At 38.6% G+C, this 17687-nt stretch overlaps 1 protein-coding gene across 2 annotated transcripts in view; it reads left to right on the plus strand.

Annotated features, from left to right (window-relative positions):
- The first annotated feature begins 526 nt into the window (after positions 1 to 526).
- The window catches only part of WDR70 (WD repeat domain 70), a 308541-nt gene continuing 291380 nt past the window's right edge, over positions 527 to 17687 (plus strand). Inside the window, exons 1-5 of one of the 2 annotated variants that reach the window (XM_047730059.1) lie at positions 527 to 669; positions 765 to 830; positions 3543 to 3626; positions 11543 to 11663; positions 16262 to 16457. In XM_047730059.1, coding sequence (XP_047586015.1) covers positions 645 to 669; positions 765 to 830; positions 3543 to 3626; positions 11543 to 11663; positions 16262 to 16457 — 492 coding nt within the window. In that variant the 5' untranslated portion in view covers positions 527 to 644. Of the gene's footprint in view, positions 670 to 764; positions 831 to 3542; positions 3627 to 11542; positions 11664 to 16261; positions 16458 to 17687 lie in introns of those variants that run through there. The other variant, XM_047730060.1, reaches the window with a different exon arrangement.

A 17687-nucleotide genomic window follows, 5' to 3' on the forward strand; every position in this document is an offset into this window, starting at 1 on the left:
GATAGTAGCTACCCTCGTGGGCATAATATATAGACTTGTTGAATCACTATGTTGAATGTCTGAAACTAATGTAGCATTGTGTCAACTGTACTTCAATACAAAACAAATCAATCAAGGGAAGACAAAACAAAACACCTCCGCAGGTGATACTAATACACAACCGAGATTGAGAAATATTGCCTGAAGGGGGGTGGTTTCCACGGGGTCTACTTGTTGATTGTAGGACCTGTGTACTCCTTCTTTCTTTTTCTAAAAGCTTATTATACCAATCATATATAATCACTGAACAAAACGTAGGGAAAAAAAGAAGGGAGGGAGGAAGGAAGGAAAGGAGTAGGGATGAAGGGCGGAAAGGAGGAACGGAGGGAGGGAGGGAGGGAGAGGAAAAAGAAAGGATGCTGACACAAACTACGTAATGTTTCCAGCCAGTGGGTTGAGTAAGTAGGTGATCTCGGCGGCGGTTATGCCCCGCCAACCCGGTAGGGCGGCGCAGCTCCGGGGACCGCCATCTCCTCGCGGAAGGCGACGCTCTTGGCCTTGGCCGCGGCGTCTCTCCAAGGCGATACTTCCTGTTGGTGTTGCCTCGAGTCTTCCGCAGTTGTTTGTTCTGTGGCTGTAGCTAGTTCTGCGGCAGGCGGCTGGCCATGGAGCGCCCGGGGCCCAGCGAAGGTGGGTTTCGCGGGGGCGATGCCAGGCAGGGCGAGGAGGGCTAGGGGGCGCCAGGGTCGCCGCACTAACGAGGTCTCCTCCTCCTCTTGCCCCAGTGACAGGCTCAGACGCGTCGGGACCGGATCCGCAGCTGGCGGTCACCATGGGCTTCACGGGGTTCGGTGAGTGACCGTCTTAATGCTTAGCCCCCGTCTCCTTTTGCAGGGCTTTTAAGAACGGCTGGTTGAGAGAGGAGACCCAGCTGTCACCTCTGGTCCGCACCCTCCGCTGCACCAAGCCTTAGTTACTTTCGCTCTAGTGTATGCCTTGCAATTTCTCCGTAGTCTCTTTCCCATCCGCTAATTCTTGCTTGACTGTTGGGACCAGCTCAGGTGACACATATGGGAAGGCTCTGTGGGAAAGATAGCTTTGTGACCTATGCTGTGGACGTGTTGGTGCGTGGAGGGAGTTGTCTTTTTGTGTCCTGAGGCTGAGAGCTAACCATTGACTGTGGTCTGCAATGAGATGGCCTTTCTGGCAACAAGTGGTGTATTGAGTGATAATTATAAGAGTTACTAAATCCTTTTTGATTAAAGCCTTTCTTCCCCGGAATTGTCACTTCAGTGTCTCTGTAGAGTCTTGCTGTGAGATAAAGAATAATATTTCAAACAGAGATGTAGTCATCTGTTGAAAACATACTGCTTGTAAGAAACAAATGTAAATCTCCTTCCCATTTCTCTTGGGTCCTGGATGGAACAAATATCAGGCTGATGTGTCCAGGTCGCTTGTTGGTGTTCATATACTCATTTATTATGGTAATGTCTTCTGCCACATTTTTACCCGTAGCTGGTCGTGTTTACAAAAATACTATATAGTTATGTATTATTATTAGTATCTACTTTTGTCGGTCTTTTAAAATGATTTTATTTATTTATTTGCCAGAGAGAGAAAGAGAGAGTGAGTGAGCACACAAGCAGGGGGAGTGGCAGGCAGAGGAAGAAGCAGGATCCCTGCGGAATAAGGAACCCGATGCCGGGCTCCATCCTGGGACCATGGGATTACGACCTGAGGTGAAGGCAGATGCTTAACTGGCTGAGCTACCCAGGTGTCCCTATACTATTTAATTTTGTTTCAGTTCTTTCAAATAGTTTCCTCCCTAAGTAACACATATTAATAGCAGAAAATCGGAAAAACAAATAAGGAAGATCTAGAAATCTTCTAGATTTAGAAGATCTAGAAATCAAGACTTAGATTGATGATTGCATGATCATCATGATCTAGAAATCAAGACTTAGAAGTTATTTTTCTATTCTTTCCTGTTGTATATTTATCAAGAAAGTTAAGATCATATGTATGTACAATTTTGTTATTCTTAATTATGTATTTTAATTCTTAATACTTTGAGGATTTTCCATATTATAACGTGCTCTTCCAAAACATTTTTTAATGGCTGGATAGTACATTTAATAGAAGTGTCATAATTTTGGCCTGCATAGTTTCTAATTCTAACTTTTATTAGTAATACTCAAAAGAATATCTTTATGAATAAACCTTTCTTTTTGTAAAAAAGGATTTCCATAGGATAAATTTCTAAAGAAGGGACTATTATAAAAATATATTAAAAAGTAACCAAAAACATTGGGTATATATCTTTTTTATTTTTTAATTTTTAAAAATTTATTTATTTTTTTAAATTTATTTTTTATTTATTTATTTTTTAATTTTTTATTTTTTCAGCATAACAGTATTCATTATTTTTGCACCACACCCAGTGCTCCATGCAATCCGTGCCCTCTACAATACCCACCACCTGGTGCCCCCAACCTCCCACCCCCCACCCCTTCAAAATTTCAGATCGTTTTTCAGAGTCCATAGTCTCTCATGGTTCACCTCCCCTTCCAATTTCCCTCAACTCCCTTCTCCTCTCCGTCTCCCCTTGTCCTCCATGTTATTTGTTATGCTCCACAAATAAGTGAAACCTTAAATTTATTTTTTAAGCAGGCTTCCCAGCCAGTGTGGAGCCCAACCTGGGGCTTGAACTCATGGCACTGAGATCTAGAGTCCTATGCTTAACTGAGCCACCCAGGTGCTCCTGGGTATATATCTTTTAAAATTAATTGATACATTTTGTCATAACGCACTTCAGAAAGGTTGTTTCATTTTATACCAAAGTCAGTATTATGCAAGAGTGACATTTTTACCATATTCTTACTAACATGAAGTAGACATTATTATTTAAAAAAAAAAGGCAATGAAAACAAATATAATATTGCTTCCAAACCCATTTACATTGTTGTCAGAATTTAGTTTCTTGTAGTTTTAGGGCTGAGGCCTCTGTTTCCTTATTTGCTGTCAGGTGGGAATCTCTTCGCTTCTTAAGGTGCTTGCATTACTGTCGTCATCTGAAAACTCCAGCTAGTATTTCTAGTCTGTCTCACACTTCACATCTCTCTGACTTTAGCTGCATCTGTTCTTCATCTTTGCTTGTAAGGTCATCTGTGATTAGACAGGGCCAACTAGGATAATCTGTTTTGAAGTCCATAACCTTAATTAGATCTACAAAGTCTCTTTTGCCCTGTAATGTAACATATTCCCGGGTTCCAGAAATTAGGGTATGAACATTCTCCATTCTGCCTATGACCAGTGTTGTAGATTTCAGGGGTAGAGTCCAGTTGTATTAAAGGAGGATGGGAAAATCAGCCGATTAATGATGAGACTGTCATTAAAATTTCCCTGGGAAGTAAACTCTTTCTTCCTAGGTACTTTTCTTGTTGCCATGCTATAAATTAAACAGACTAAATGATTGTCAATCATTTAATAAGTGTTTATGGAGTACCTAAAGTTTGGCCAGCTTAATGCAAGAAGATCAAAGTTTGCTACTTATTTCTGTTTAGGAAAAAAAGCTCGCACATTTGATTTGGAAGCAATGTTTGAACAAACGCGAAGAACAGCTGTGGAAAGAAGTCGGAAAACACTGGGTAAGAAGTTCAGTGATGGCTCTTTTATTGGTATAAATATTGTATATGCCTTACACAAGTATGTTGACAGTTACTATTAGGCTGAAAAAAAATTCAGAGCTGTTAAAAGACCAAATGTGCTGGTTCCTTTGGAAGCAGAGGTTATTATTATTATTATTGTTATTATTTTAGCATGGTAAAAGTTGACCTAAGTAGGATAAGAAAGTCTGAATGCTGAAAATCTTTTTGAAGGCAATTCTGCTATGAACAAACAGGGATTCTAAATTAATTTATAAGAATCAAAATAGCAGTTTCTTTATTACCTCTTCTTCCACTTTTATCTGATTTTCACTTCATTTTTTTCTTTTCCTGCTTACAGCGGAACCAGTATTTGGAAGGCTGGGCGAGAGGTGGCTCTGAGAGCTGTGTACACCACTGACTGTTGACTCAGACAGTATAGAAAATTGAGACATAGAGTGAATGTGGCTGCTCCTGTTGAACCCTTGCACTAATGAGTTGTATCAGACATGTAATGAAGGCCTTAATTTCCAGACTGTCTGGTGTGATAGCAGGTGGTCGGCAATTCTGGGTACCACCTTAGGGTCTTCCAAGTAGACTGACTCCTCTACTGCTTTCTTTGTTTTTTGATCTTTGGTTTTTTTTAAAGATTTTATTTAATTTTCAATTTTTAAAATTTTTCAAAATATTTTATTTCTTTATTTGAGAGAGAGAATGAGAGAGAGAAAGAGACAGTATGAGAAGAGGGAGGGTCAGAGAGAGAAGCAGACTCCGTGCCAAGCAGGGAGCCTGATGCAGGACTCCAGGGTCATGACATGAGCCAAAGGCAGTCGCCTTATCAACTGAGCCACCCAAATAGGAGATTTACATAAGAGAAAGCGCACAAGTTGGGAGAGTGGCAGGCAGAGGGAGAAGGAGATGCAGGCTCCCCACTGAGCAGAGAGCCCAATGTGGGACTCAATCCTAGGACCCTGGTATCATGACCTGAGTGGAAGGCAGATGCTTAACTGACTGAGCCACCCTGGTGCCCCTCCATTGCTTTCTTTGGATAAGACTCAGATCATTCTTTCACTGAAAAGATGGATGTATCTTGATAGCGCAAAAGGGGCTAGAAATCAGAGACAGGACTTCTGGAAAAATTTAAGTGAATATTCTGGCAATATTCAGAATATTGGTCCTTTTTGGTTTTAAAATGATAAACTATATAGCAGTAATAGCTAATATTTGGAAAATGAGCTTGTGAAATTTTTCAGTCTTTGGAAGAATAAGTTGTTTTTTTTTTGTGGCGAGAAGCCCACCTACTTTTTTTAGAAAGAACTGTCATTAATAACATGTTTCAAACACATACAAAAGTATAGTAATGAACTCTTATCACACAGATTTAAGAACTATAGTAATGCACAGCTGGTGTTATTTCCATTTTCTTCCTCTGTCAGATTATTTTGATACAAATCTGAGACACATTATTTCACCCATGAATACTTCAGTATGTGTCTTTAAGAGATACTGATCCTTTAAAAAACTTAACTGAAATACCTCTACCACACTTAAAAATATTAAATAATATCATCAGACAAAATGCAAAGACATGCTACTACTTCAGGCTTATTTATACATTCTTTAACCACTTAATTTTAAAATTACGCTTTTTAGTTAGTGCTTATGCTATTAGAGTATAGCTCTCTTGTATTTAACCTCTTTCAGCTTGTGATAACAAAACACTTGGAGCAGAGATTGTCTGTTTACCTAAGTAAGTTTTATAGTTCCCCGTACCATGCCTTGCAGGATAAATTCTCAATATATACTTGAGAAGATTGAATTTAGAACTCTAATACTGCCTTTTAAAAAACAAATTCTGCTTTTTTGGAGAATGTTTTAAAATGGCCCCACCTGTTTTATAGAACTTGGGATTTGGAGTTGGAGGACTTGGGTTTGAGGGTCAGCTGCACATCCTACTAGAGATAATGTTGGTGGGTTTTCAAATTTCAGATCCTTAATTTCCTCATCTGTCAGGTGGAAGTGATAATAAGGGATCCCTTACAAGTTTCTTGAAGGGATTAAGATGTTGGGCATAGTACCTTTTATTTTATTTTTTTTCTTTTTTATTAACATATAATATATTATTAACCCCAAGGGTACAGGTCTGTGAGTCGCCAGGTTTATAAACTTCACAGCACTCACATTAGCACATACCTTTCCCAATGTCCATAACCCCACCACCCTCTCTCTACTCCCACGCCCCACCCCACAACCCTCAATTTGTTTTGTGAGATTAAGAGTCTCTTATGGTTTGTCTCCCTCCTGACCCCATCTTGTGGCATAGTACCTTTTAAACAGTAAAGTACTGGGGCTCCTGGGTGGCTCAGTGGGTTAAGCCACTGCCTTCGGCTCAGGTCATGATCCCATGTCCTGGGTTCAAGCCCTGCATCGGGCTTTCTGCTCGGCAGGGAGCCTGCTTCCTCCTCTCTCTCTGCCTGCCTCTCTGCCTACTTGTGATTTCTCTCTGTCAAATAAATAAATAAAATCTTTAAAAAAAAAACAACAGTAAAGTACTTTGAAAACAATTACTTTTAACTACTACATTTTTTCTTAGCAAAGCATGTGTGCATTTAGCACCTAAGGGGAATTACAATGAACAGTTACTAGATTTTTAAAATTTGAAGAATCATCAGAAGACCAAGCTCTCCAGTGATAATTTGTGGATGAATTAAATATATTGAACTTTTTTTTTTTAAGATTTTTAAAATTTATTTTGAGAGACCAAGTGAGTAAGAGAAAACATGAGAGGGTAGAAGGTCAGAGGGAGAAGCAGACTCCCTGTGGAGCTGGGAGCCCAATGTGGGACTCGATCCTGGGACTCCAGGATCATGACCTGAACCAAAGGCAGTCGCTCACCCACCCAACTGAGCCACCCAAGCACCCATGTTGAACTTTCTTGATTTAGCATTATATTCTTGAACTTGGACCACTGTTTTTACCCCTGATCTAAACACATGAATCCGAAGTTTCACTTGTTTTTCTTGAAAGTTCAAAAATTGAGATATGGGCATTCTTTATCTCGTGATTGTATTGGAGTCTTTCTAAGGGCATTGACATTAGGCTTGAGGAAAATAAAACTGTGAATCATCCCTCCCCCTCCTGCCCCATGGTCCCTTTTAATAGCAAGTTTGTGTATATGAATATGAACTGTTTTCATTGGTAAATGCTCTCATAGAAAGGATGAATTACTATAAAACCTCAATAAAGTATGCATTATGTTAAATGTCAGGAAATAATCGTGTAAGTGGTTTTTTTAAAGTGTTTCCATTTTCTATTTTTTTTTTTTAAGATTTTATTATTTATTTGAGAGAGAAAGAGCAAAAGGGAGCACGGGTGGGGTGAGGGGCAGAGGGAGAAACAGGCTCTCTGCTGAGCAGGGACTGCTGAAACAGGACTTAATTCTGGGACTCTGGCATCATGACCTGAGCTGAAGGCAGATGCTTAACTGAGCCACCCAGGGGCCTCTAAAGTGTTTTATTTTTCTGAAAGCTCTAATAAGTATGTCTAGGACATATGAAAGACATAGGTCCTTTTTAAAGCTATAATACTATGAGGAGATAGAGAAGAAAAATTTATTCAAATGCTTATTTTGGGTGTGCGTGTATTTTATTTATTAAAAATTATTAGGGAGAAAGCACACGAGTGAGTGTGTGCAAGGGGGAGGGGCAGAGGGAGTGGGAGAAGTAGAATCTTGCTGAGTAGGGACCCTGGCAGGGCTGGGGGGGGGGCCCTCTGTCCCTCCCCCCGACCCAGGGCTCAATTCCAGGACCCTGAGTTCCTGACCTGAGCCAAAGACAGAGGCTTAACTCACTGAGCCACCCAGGTGTCCCTAGGTATGCCTGTGCTTTAGATGGATTTATGAGCCTTATCTGTGGTAAGATAGGAAACAACATCTTTGAAAAAACGTTAAAATAGGATTTGAATATGATTTTAAGTGATCCTGAAAAGAAAACCTGTCCCAGAGATTTTAGAAATTAGAAAAGCTTAAAGAGTTGTGTGTGTATGTGTACCTGAAATGGTCTTCCTACCTGGTTAAATCCTACCTTATCTTTTAAGGCCTCATACATATTTTACTTTTTCTAGGGATTTTTTGGGAAAACTGTCTGGACATAATAATTGTTTTTATATATATATATATATATATAAATATATATTTATATCCATAACACTTTAAAGAATACTATAAATTTTTTCCTAATATTTTTCACATATTGAGGATAAGAACCTTGTTTTCACTTTTATACTGTAAATATAAGCCTAGTAGAGCTTAGTACATAATAGTTACATCCCTAAATATCTAATGGAGAAATGTAATTAATGTAGTTAAAATGTTCTTATTTTTTAATTTCCTAGTATTTTGGCATTAAATATTTTGAATTTAGATTTACATGAAATTGGTAAGCTAGTGAATTGTTTTTTAAGTTAGAGTAACAAAAACATTTAGCAAGATATAAGTCCTATGGGTAAAAAGAGTATCATGATGAGAAAACCATTTATTCTAGCTTATATTTACAGTTATTTATTTCCTTTACATTTTAAGTCTCATTTCTTTAAGTTAAGTGATTGCTATAATGATTGGCTCTGAGATTTTATTTTTTTTTTAAGATTTTATTTATTTATCAGAGATCACAAGTAGGCAGAGAGGCAGGCAGAGAGAGGTGGTGGGGAAGCAGGCTCCCTGCTGAGCAGAGAGCCGGATTCGGGGCTCCATCCCAGGACCCTGGAATCATGACCTGAACCAAAGGCAGAGGCTTCAACCCACTGAGCCACTCAGGCGTCCCGGCTCTGAGATTTTTATGTGCCAAATTATATTCCTTTGACTCTGCAATTTGTGTGAATGAGCCCAGATGAGAGATGGTACTTTTGGATAGTTTGCCATTACCTAGACAAAAATTGCATACACGTGGAGAAGCTTTTCAGAAACGGCTATCCAAAAATTGGTAACTGTTTGAAAGTAGAACAATAAAATGAGGTGTTTGGAAGAATAAAATTAGGTGTTGGATAGTAGGTTAATTCAGTTTGGTTAAGGGAAGATACAGAGCATTTCTACAGGGCTGACAGTGTACTTGGTTCCACATTTGATGAAAATGCATGAAATGATACCCTTTGTCGGGAGTTCTCTCTCTGACAAATAAATAAATAAATAATAAATAAATAAAATCTTTAAAAAAATACCTGATATGTAGCAGCCATGTATTAGCTGCTGTAATATTTGTTAAACTAAGGTTGTTATTTTAAGGTGGTTACTTGCAAAGAAGTCATAGAAGACCTAGTTAAAAATGACTCAAATAAGAAAAATTTAGTGTTACACATGAAAACAACTCCGGAATGGGGCTCTTCCATCTTCTGAGTCCTGGCATGAGGAACATTAAGTTTTCCCCCCTTTTTCTGCTTTGCCAGTTTTAGGGTATTGGCTTGTTTTAAACTGACTGCACTCATCACCCAAAATTATAAGTGAAATTTTGTTACAAGCAGATGACCACCTCCACAGGCTGGAAGGATACTGTTCTGTATATCTTTTTTTAGAAGTAAGAAAACCTTTCTCAAATGTTCCTCCAGCTGACTTCTCATATCTTATAGGCTGGTGTTAGTGTGGAACGTTAGTTCCAAAATACAGCCACTGGCAAGAGCAATATAGTTGACTTGGAATCAAGCTTTACCCCTCTGGGCAGGGAGGGACCCAGCATCTGCTGAAGCACCTGCTTCCTCTTACCTGGAGAAAGTTGTGGTTTTTCTTAGCAAGGGGAAAAGGAAGAAATGGCTGCTGTATAGGAGGCTAATAATGTATGCCTAGGTATTGTTTACTGATTAAGGTCAGAAATGCCCCAAGACCAGAGCCTAGGATCAAGTGTCCAAGTGTAGTTTCACACCCCCCCCCCCCACCACTCCCCTCTCACCCAGGATGATGGTAGGAGCCATGCAGGCCTACTCTTCTATTTAGACATTATCTTCTTTATTTTTATTTTTTTTCAACCTCAGCATCAGAGTGCAGAATTACCTAACCCACCCACCTTAGCCCAGTGGTGAGCACAAAAAAATACCAACATGAGCTAGAGTTATAGTGTTTGCCTTTCCTCATCCTGTAGTTTTATCTTCCCTGTTTGAAATAAAAGGCTATTTAGTTACTTGTCCATGTATGTTTGTTATCTTATTTCTTATCCTCCATATCCCATCAACAAAAGACCCTAAAGAGTACAACATTCCAATTAATAAGTGCCTTGTGATACTGGTTAACTTTAGGTGTATTGTTTTTCATTATTAAGAAAAAAATGTTAAAGATTATCTCAGGCCGTTGATGGTGGCAGTTGAGAACAATTTAAGTAACTCAGTTCCTTCCTGTGTGCCCTCCAGTTGTAGAGTGACATTATCAGAGGAAAAAGATCAAATTTCTTTGGATAATTTTTTTTGTCTTTCCAAGGTAAATAACTCTAGAAATCTGAAATTTTCTCAAGATTTTTGTGGGAAGTCCCTTACCACAAATCCAGTGGGGAACATCAGAAATGAACAAAATTCTGAGTTTATAGTTTAAAATATATTAAAAATAAAAAGTGAAGTTACCTAAAGTCTTACCTTTGGACACTTTATTTTTTACTTGTCACCTTCCAATCTTTTCATTTTAATTTACTTAATTCATTAATTAATTTAAATATTTTATTTACTTATTTGAGAGAGCAAGAGAGAGTACAATTGGGAGCGGGGAGAGGGAGAAGCAGACTCCCTCTTGAGCAGGGAGCCTGACTCAGGGCTTGATCCCAGGGTGCTGGGATCATGACCTGAGTCAAAGGCAGATGCTTGTTTTTTTTTTTTTTTTTTTTTTTTTTTTAAGATTTTATTTATTTATTTGACAGAGAGAGATCACAAATAGACAGAGAGGCAGGCAGAGAGAGAGAGAGGGAAGCAGGCTTCTTGCTGAGCAGAGAGCCCGATGCGGGACTCGATCCCAGGACCCCGAGATCATAACCTGAGAAGAAGGCAGCAGCTTAACCCACTGAGCCACCCAGGCGCCCCCAAAGGCAGATGCTTAACTGACTGAGCCACCCAGGTGCCCCTCTTTTTATTTTTTAAAAATTTTAATTTATTTTTTAAGATTTTTTTTTTAAAGATTTTATTTATTTATTTGACAGAGATCACAAGCAGGCAGAGAGGCAGGCAGAGAGAGAGGGGGAAAGCAGGCTCGCCGCCAAGCAGAGAGCCCAATGTGGGGCTCGATCCCAGGATTCTGGGATCATGACCCAAGCCGAAGGCAGAGGCTGCAACCCACTGAGCCAACCAGGTGCCCTTTTAAGATTTTATTTTTAAGTAATCTGTCTACCCCATTCGGGGCTCAAACCCACAACCCTGAAGTCAAGTGTCACGTGCTTTAGTGACTGAGCTAGTCAGCTGCCCCGTTAGTGCCATGTCATTCACATACTATTCACATGTTAATTTTGCTTAGCATATCTGTTATTATTTTCCCAGATTTATATATTTTCCATCACTATTTTTATTGGTTGTATTAAATTAATTAATTGTTTAAAGATTTTATGTATTTGTCAGAGAGATACAGAGCTCAAGGAGGGGGAATGGCAAGGAGAGGGAGAAGCAGACTCACTCCTGGGCAGGGAGCCTGACTGGGGACTCGATCCTAAGCCTCTGAGATCATGGCCCTAGCCAAAGGTAGATGCTCAACCGACTGAGCCACCCACATGTCCCTATTGGCAGGATTTTATATTGATATACAGTAGTTCAGTTATTTTCCCAATTTGGGTACTTAGGTTGATAATTTTTTGCTCTTACTGGCACTACTTTAAATTACATCACTTTGACTATATTTTTAGCCTTTATTGTCCTGACAAATTTTTGAAGTCTTAACTATTGAAAAATTTTTTAAATCTTTACAGAAGCAAGAGAAAAAGAGGAAGAAATGAACAGAGAAAAAGAATTAAGAAGGCAAAATGAAGATATTGAACCAACATCTTCAGGGTCACACATAGTCAGAGATGGCTCTAAATCATCTTCCAGGTGCTTGACTTTCTCAAAAAGATTCCATTAAACTATCATTCCCATTTAGGTGTTTAATCTCAGATAATTGAAACTGGTAGTTTTTGCAAAGAAAGAGGATTAAGACTGATTTTGTTCTAAGAAACTGATTTTTTCTTTTTAAAGATTTTTAGTTCTAATTAGAGGTCGGTGAGTAAACACTATCAGATTTTAGTTTTCTCAGAGATTAGGAAGCAAATGGCAGCTTCTCCTGTTGGTGACCACAATTACTATGCATTGACACAATGGGAAGCAGTCTTTATTAGTCTTGAGAAGGGAGGTGGTGACCTTTTCCTTGTGGGGAGAAAGCCCATAATTAAAAAGAATTTTCTTGAAATTTTGTAAACCAATACACATTTTAATTTTTTATTTTTTTTTAAAGATTTTATTTATTTATTTGACAGAGGGAGAGAGATCACAAGTAGGCAGAGCAGCAGGCAGAGAGAGAGAGGGAAGTAGGCTGCCTTCTGAACAGAAAGCCCAATGCGGGGCTTGATCCCAGGGCCCTGAGATCATGACCTGAGCCGAAGGCAGAGGCTTAACCCACTGAGCCACCCAGGCGGCCCACACATTTTTAAATAAATAAGAAAGTACATGTTAGTTAAGGACTTTAAAAAAAAAAGATTTTATTTCTTTATTTGACAGAGAGAGACACAGTGAGAGAGGGAACACAGGCAAGGGGAGTGGGAAAGGGAGAAGCAGGCTTCCTGCTGAGCAGAGAACCTGATGCAGGGCTCAATCCCAAGACCCTGGGATCATGACCTGAACCAAAGGCAGAGGCTTAACTGACTGAGCACCCTGGGCTTTTCACTTTCTTAAATATTTTTTTAAAGTAAACTCTCTGCCACATGTAGAGCTTGAACTCATACCCCCAAGAACAGGAGTCACATTCTGTACCAACTGAGCCAGCCAGCACCACTGTCTTTTCACTTTCTTAATAATGTACTTTGGTGGGGCGCCTGGGTTGCAGACGCTTTATTTGATTGAGCCACCCAGACACCTGAAGAGATTTATGGTTTTAGCTCTTATATTTTGGTCATTGATTCATTTTGAGTTAATTTTGATATGGTGTGAGGTAGGAGTCCAATTTTTTTGGGGGGGGGGCGGGGGTGTGGCTTTGGCTTATCTTGGTGATTCCATTATGTAATGTAGGGTATGATTCCAGAGTAGTTTTCTATTTTATATTATGGATGTTCAGTAGTCATTACATGGTGGTCATCTTCTTTACTATCTTTAAATGCATACTTGTTGTTATTTACAAATTATTTCTTACAATAATTTGAATTTGGTTCTGGAATTCCTCTTCTGCTCTCTTGGTGTGTTTCATTCAGTCCTATATATTTTAAACAAATTTCGGGTTAGTTTTTTTTCCTTTGTGATATATTAAGAGTCTGTTTCACAAAGCATACAAATAATTTTTTTTTGAGATTTTATTTTCTTAAGTAATCTCTACAACTAGTGTGGGGCTTGAACCCTCAACCCTGAGGTTGAGAGTTGCATGCCCCACCAAATGAGGCAGCAAGGCACCCCCACAAAACATATAAATAATTTTTAAAAATATCTATAGTGTTGTTAAAATTTGTTTTAGAGGAAGTCATCTAAAACTACTACTTTTCTTGGATTTAAAGAAATAGTGTACTGATAGAAGTACAATTTACACATCAAATGCTGGAAAGAAATATGTCATGTATTCTATGAAATATAGCTACAGGATAGGAGAGAAGTATTCATATACTCCAAATCTGTAAAGTAGGAATTGTGTGCATTTCCTTTAAAGAAATTAGTACCAGTGGTGCCTGCATGGCTCAGTTGGTTGGGTGTCTGCCTTCGGCTCAGGTCATGATCCTAGGGTCCTGGGATCAAGCACCAACTTAGGATCCCAGCTCAGTGGGGAGCCTGCTTCTCCCTCTTCCTTTGCCTGCTGCTCCACTTGCTTGTGCTTTCTCTCTTTGTTGAATGAATAAAATAAAAAAAAAAAAAGAAATTAATACCAGAAACAATGAATTTTGTTCCTGAATTTAGTTCCTATATTAAATTGTACAATTACATATTTATGCTTAGCTAAACTCTCTTTCAAAAAGTCAGCTGAGGGGCACCTGGGAAGCTCAGTCATTTTAGCATCTGCCTTTTATATTCCCGGGGTCCTGAGATCGAGCCCCACTTCAGGCTCCCTGCTTAGTGGGGAGTCTGTTTGTCCCTCTCCCACGGATGCTCCCCCTGCTTGTGCTTTCTCTCTCTCTCTCAAGTAAATAAACAAAATCTTAAAAAAATAAAAAGTCAGCTGAGAGAAATACTAGGTTTTGAGTCCTCTGTTTTTTCTTCAGATACATATTGTTTTTCAGGCTCTGGTTCATATTTTGATAGCACATTTAATTAAGTCATATTTTAAACATGGAATATGTTCTCTTTTCTGTCATGGATTTTGGGGCATAATTTCATGGACTTTTTGTTTTTCAGAAATTGGAACTATGTTAAGAATTGTTTATTTTCTTGGCTTGTGTATATTAGAAGCAAAAAGACAGAAATGGAACTAGAAGCTGCATAGAAGCAGATACATTCCATCCAGTTTCATGTCAGTGTTAGGACTGTCTAATCCATCATGAAATCAGTTTGGATGGTGGGTATTATGGAGGGCACTGGGTATTACGTGGAGCACTGGGTGTGGTGTATAAACAATGAATTTTGGAACACTGAAAAAGAATAAAATAAAAGAAGAAAAAAAAAGAAATCAACTTGGATTTGTTGAGTTCTCAGTTCAGTGCTTCTGAACTAGTTAAGTCATTTAAAGCATAGGTGCTAAGGATTAACATTTTAGTTTAGAACTCTCTGTGCTCCGAATAATTTTGCATTAAGAAAGTGTGATTTCTAAACTAGTATAGTTGGGAATTTGTGACTTAATGACAAGGGAGAAAATTTTGGAGTGTGACTACTCTAATAAAAATCTGTTCAGTCATTCAACTGTTATTTGTTGAACATCTGTTGTGGGTTAGGCACTACTTTAGGCATTGGGGCTACAGTAATTAGCAAGTCAGATGAGATCTCTGAGCTCATATTGTTGTGGGGTATCTGAGGAGATGGATAACAGATTATAAACAACTAAGTAACCATTACATAAGATAATTTAGTGAGGTGTAAGATAAAAATAACCCAAGTAAAGTAATGAAGACAATGGTGACTGATAGGGCTGTGTTTGAGAAAGCAGAAAGTGGTCACATAAGGCCTCTTTGAGGACACCTGAATGAAGAGAAAGAGACCATTTAACAATGCAGAGGGGACTGCAAGTCCAAAGACACTCATGCTGGACCAAGCTTAACCTGTTTAGTTTGAAAGAAAGCCTATGGGGCTGGAGCACAGTGAGCTAAACCATTGCAAAAACAAAGAGAAATTCTCTTTGTGGCGGTTTGCTCCAAACAAAAGTAGTAACCTTTGTGTATGGATAACATGTATGTATGTATTCCCTTCAATAGTGAACTTAGATGAGTATCCGTGGATATTGGGTGCCTGTTATATGTCAGGCATCATTTAGGTGCTAGAGACAGCAGTGAACACAACAGAGAGAAATTTCTGCTTTCATGGAGCTTACATATGAGAAATATTTTACTAGATGGCAATAATACTTTGAATTTTATAAAATATTTGTTGTAATTAGGAACGTAATTCTCAACCCTTTGGGGTTGTGTAGGAGGGATGGTGGATGGTGGTGACTTTCAGAATGCCTAGAGGAGTGTGATAGAGACTTTAGAGGAAGTGTGTAACAGTTTACAGATGTGCTGGGTAGAAAAACAGTTGAGAATCAGTATAATACTCTCTACAGTATGATAGTTTTAGAATCCAAGGATGCTACATAGAACATTTTTTTTAAGATTTTATTTATTTGACAGAGATCACAAGTAGGCAGAGAGGCAGGCAGAGAGAGAGGGAGAAGCAGACTCCCTGCTGAGCAGAGAGCCCGGATGCGGGGCTTGATCACAGGACCCTGGGATCACGACCTGAGCCGAAGACAGAGGCTTTAACCCACTGAGCCACCCAGGTGCCCCTACATAGAACATTTTTTAGCAACTCAGCAAGCTTGAATTAAGACTGAGAAATAATTTGTATTTCAGAAAATATATTGAAACGTTTTGGGAGTAATATTAACTTTCTTACATGGCTGACTGTATGTGTTCCTGTGGTAAACAGTGATTGGATTTAGATATAGTGAGCAGAAGCATTGGTTATCATGTGGTTTTCTTTCTAATGGATGTAATATTTTGTAGTTTTTCTTCTACATTCCAGTTGTTCTGCTGGCTTTTTATGAGTGAGGAGGCCCTAATGAGCCTCTAACATATAATTGCTGTGACTTTTTGTTTAGGTTAAGATAAGTAGACAAAAGAAACTTTTACTTTATTAAGTTAAAATAATATCTGAGTTACACATTTAATGCTTGAATTACAAGTTTAACGAATTACACATATTTAATTAATTAAAACAAAAACCCAGCTGTTAAAAGGAGAAGCAGGTTTCCTGGGAAATCTGTACCATCTCTAGAGTGTGTTCTTCGTTGCAGCAGAGGCAAAGAGTTTCTGTTTTTGTATTTTCAGGGATACAAGCAGCAGTGAGAGTGAAGAGAGTTCTGGTTCTTCTGATGATGAGTTAATTGGCCCTCCTTTGCCCCTTAAAATGACGAAAGATCCAAGTAATCATATCGAGGAAGATATCCTTGGTCCTTTACCTCCACCTCTTTATGAAGAAGTAGAAGAAGATGATGATGATGATGGTGATTCAGAGGAGGAGGAGGTAAGTGTATCAGTAGTAATGGAACAGTTCACTGGAGTAGTGTAGGGATCAGTTCCCTGCTAACTGTTATTCACAAGTGAGAGCAAATAAAGAACAGTTTTGAACTTACTCCTGATAGCCCTTGTTAAAAGAACTCTAAAGGATGTACTTCAGGAACAAGGAAATAGAACTCAAATAATAAATGGGCAGTAGGAAGCAATGTCTTAAAAAAAGGAGTTGACATACATTTTGTTAAATCTACATAAGCATTGAGCATTACTATAAGCATTACTACAAGCATTACGATAAATAATAGTAATTATTAAATTTATGGTGATTTTTTAAAAAAGATTTTATCTATTTGAGAGAGAGAATAAGCTCATGCACATGAATGGGGGTAGGGGCAGAGGGAGAAGCAGACTCCTGGCTGAGCAGGGAGCTCCATGTGGGGTTTCATCCCAGGACCCATGAAATCATGACCTGTGCCTAAAGCAGCTGCTTAACCAAATGAGACACCCAGTCGCCTTGATTTAGGGCGATTTAAAAACAAAGTGGATCGAAAATTACTGTGATCAACAATGTGAAATATAGGAGAGTGGAATCAGTTCATTCAGTTGGAAGTCCTTCTATTATTTGGAAGGAGGCTAGAGCTATTAATTAACTTCAAATTAGTTTAAGTATGAAAGTTATAATTTTAAGAGTAATTGCCCAAAGAATAGAAATAAATTGTATAACCTCAAAATAATAAAAGAAAACCATTGGTATACTTTGTGTATTTCACACTAGGAGTAGATCATTTTTTAATACCACTCTCCTCTGTGATAAATTATTTTCCATAATAATTGAGATGAAACAAATAATGATCAGAAAAGGAACAGCTTTTGCAAATCTGTCAGTGACTTTACAAAATGGGCATTCTTTGCATATTCTTATTCAGTACCAGTGTACCAAATTTATCAATCTGTTAATTCATAGGTAAAGAAAGCTTTTTAAAGATTTTTAAATTTATTTTAGAGAGAGACAGAGAGGAGAGCATGTGAACAGGGGAGGAACAGAGGGAGGGAGAAAGAATCTCAAGCTGATGCCATGCCGAGGGTGGAGCCCAACGGAAGGCTCGATCTCACCACCCTGATACCATGACCTGAGCAGAAACCAAGAGTGGGACTCTGAACTAACTGAGCCACCTGGTGGTCCCAGATCAAAGAAAGCTTTCAAAAATGAAATAAAAATAATAAATATTTAAATAAATTG

The sequence above is a fragment of the Lutra lutra genome, chromosome 5 (genome assembly GCF_902655055.1).
Source record: "Lutra lutra chromosome 5, mLutLut1.2, whole genome shotgun sequence".
Taxonomy (NCBI): domain Eukaryota; kingdom Metazoa; phylum Chordata; class Mammalia; order Carnivora; family Mustelidae; genus Lutra; species Lutra lutra.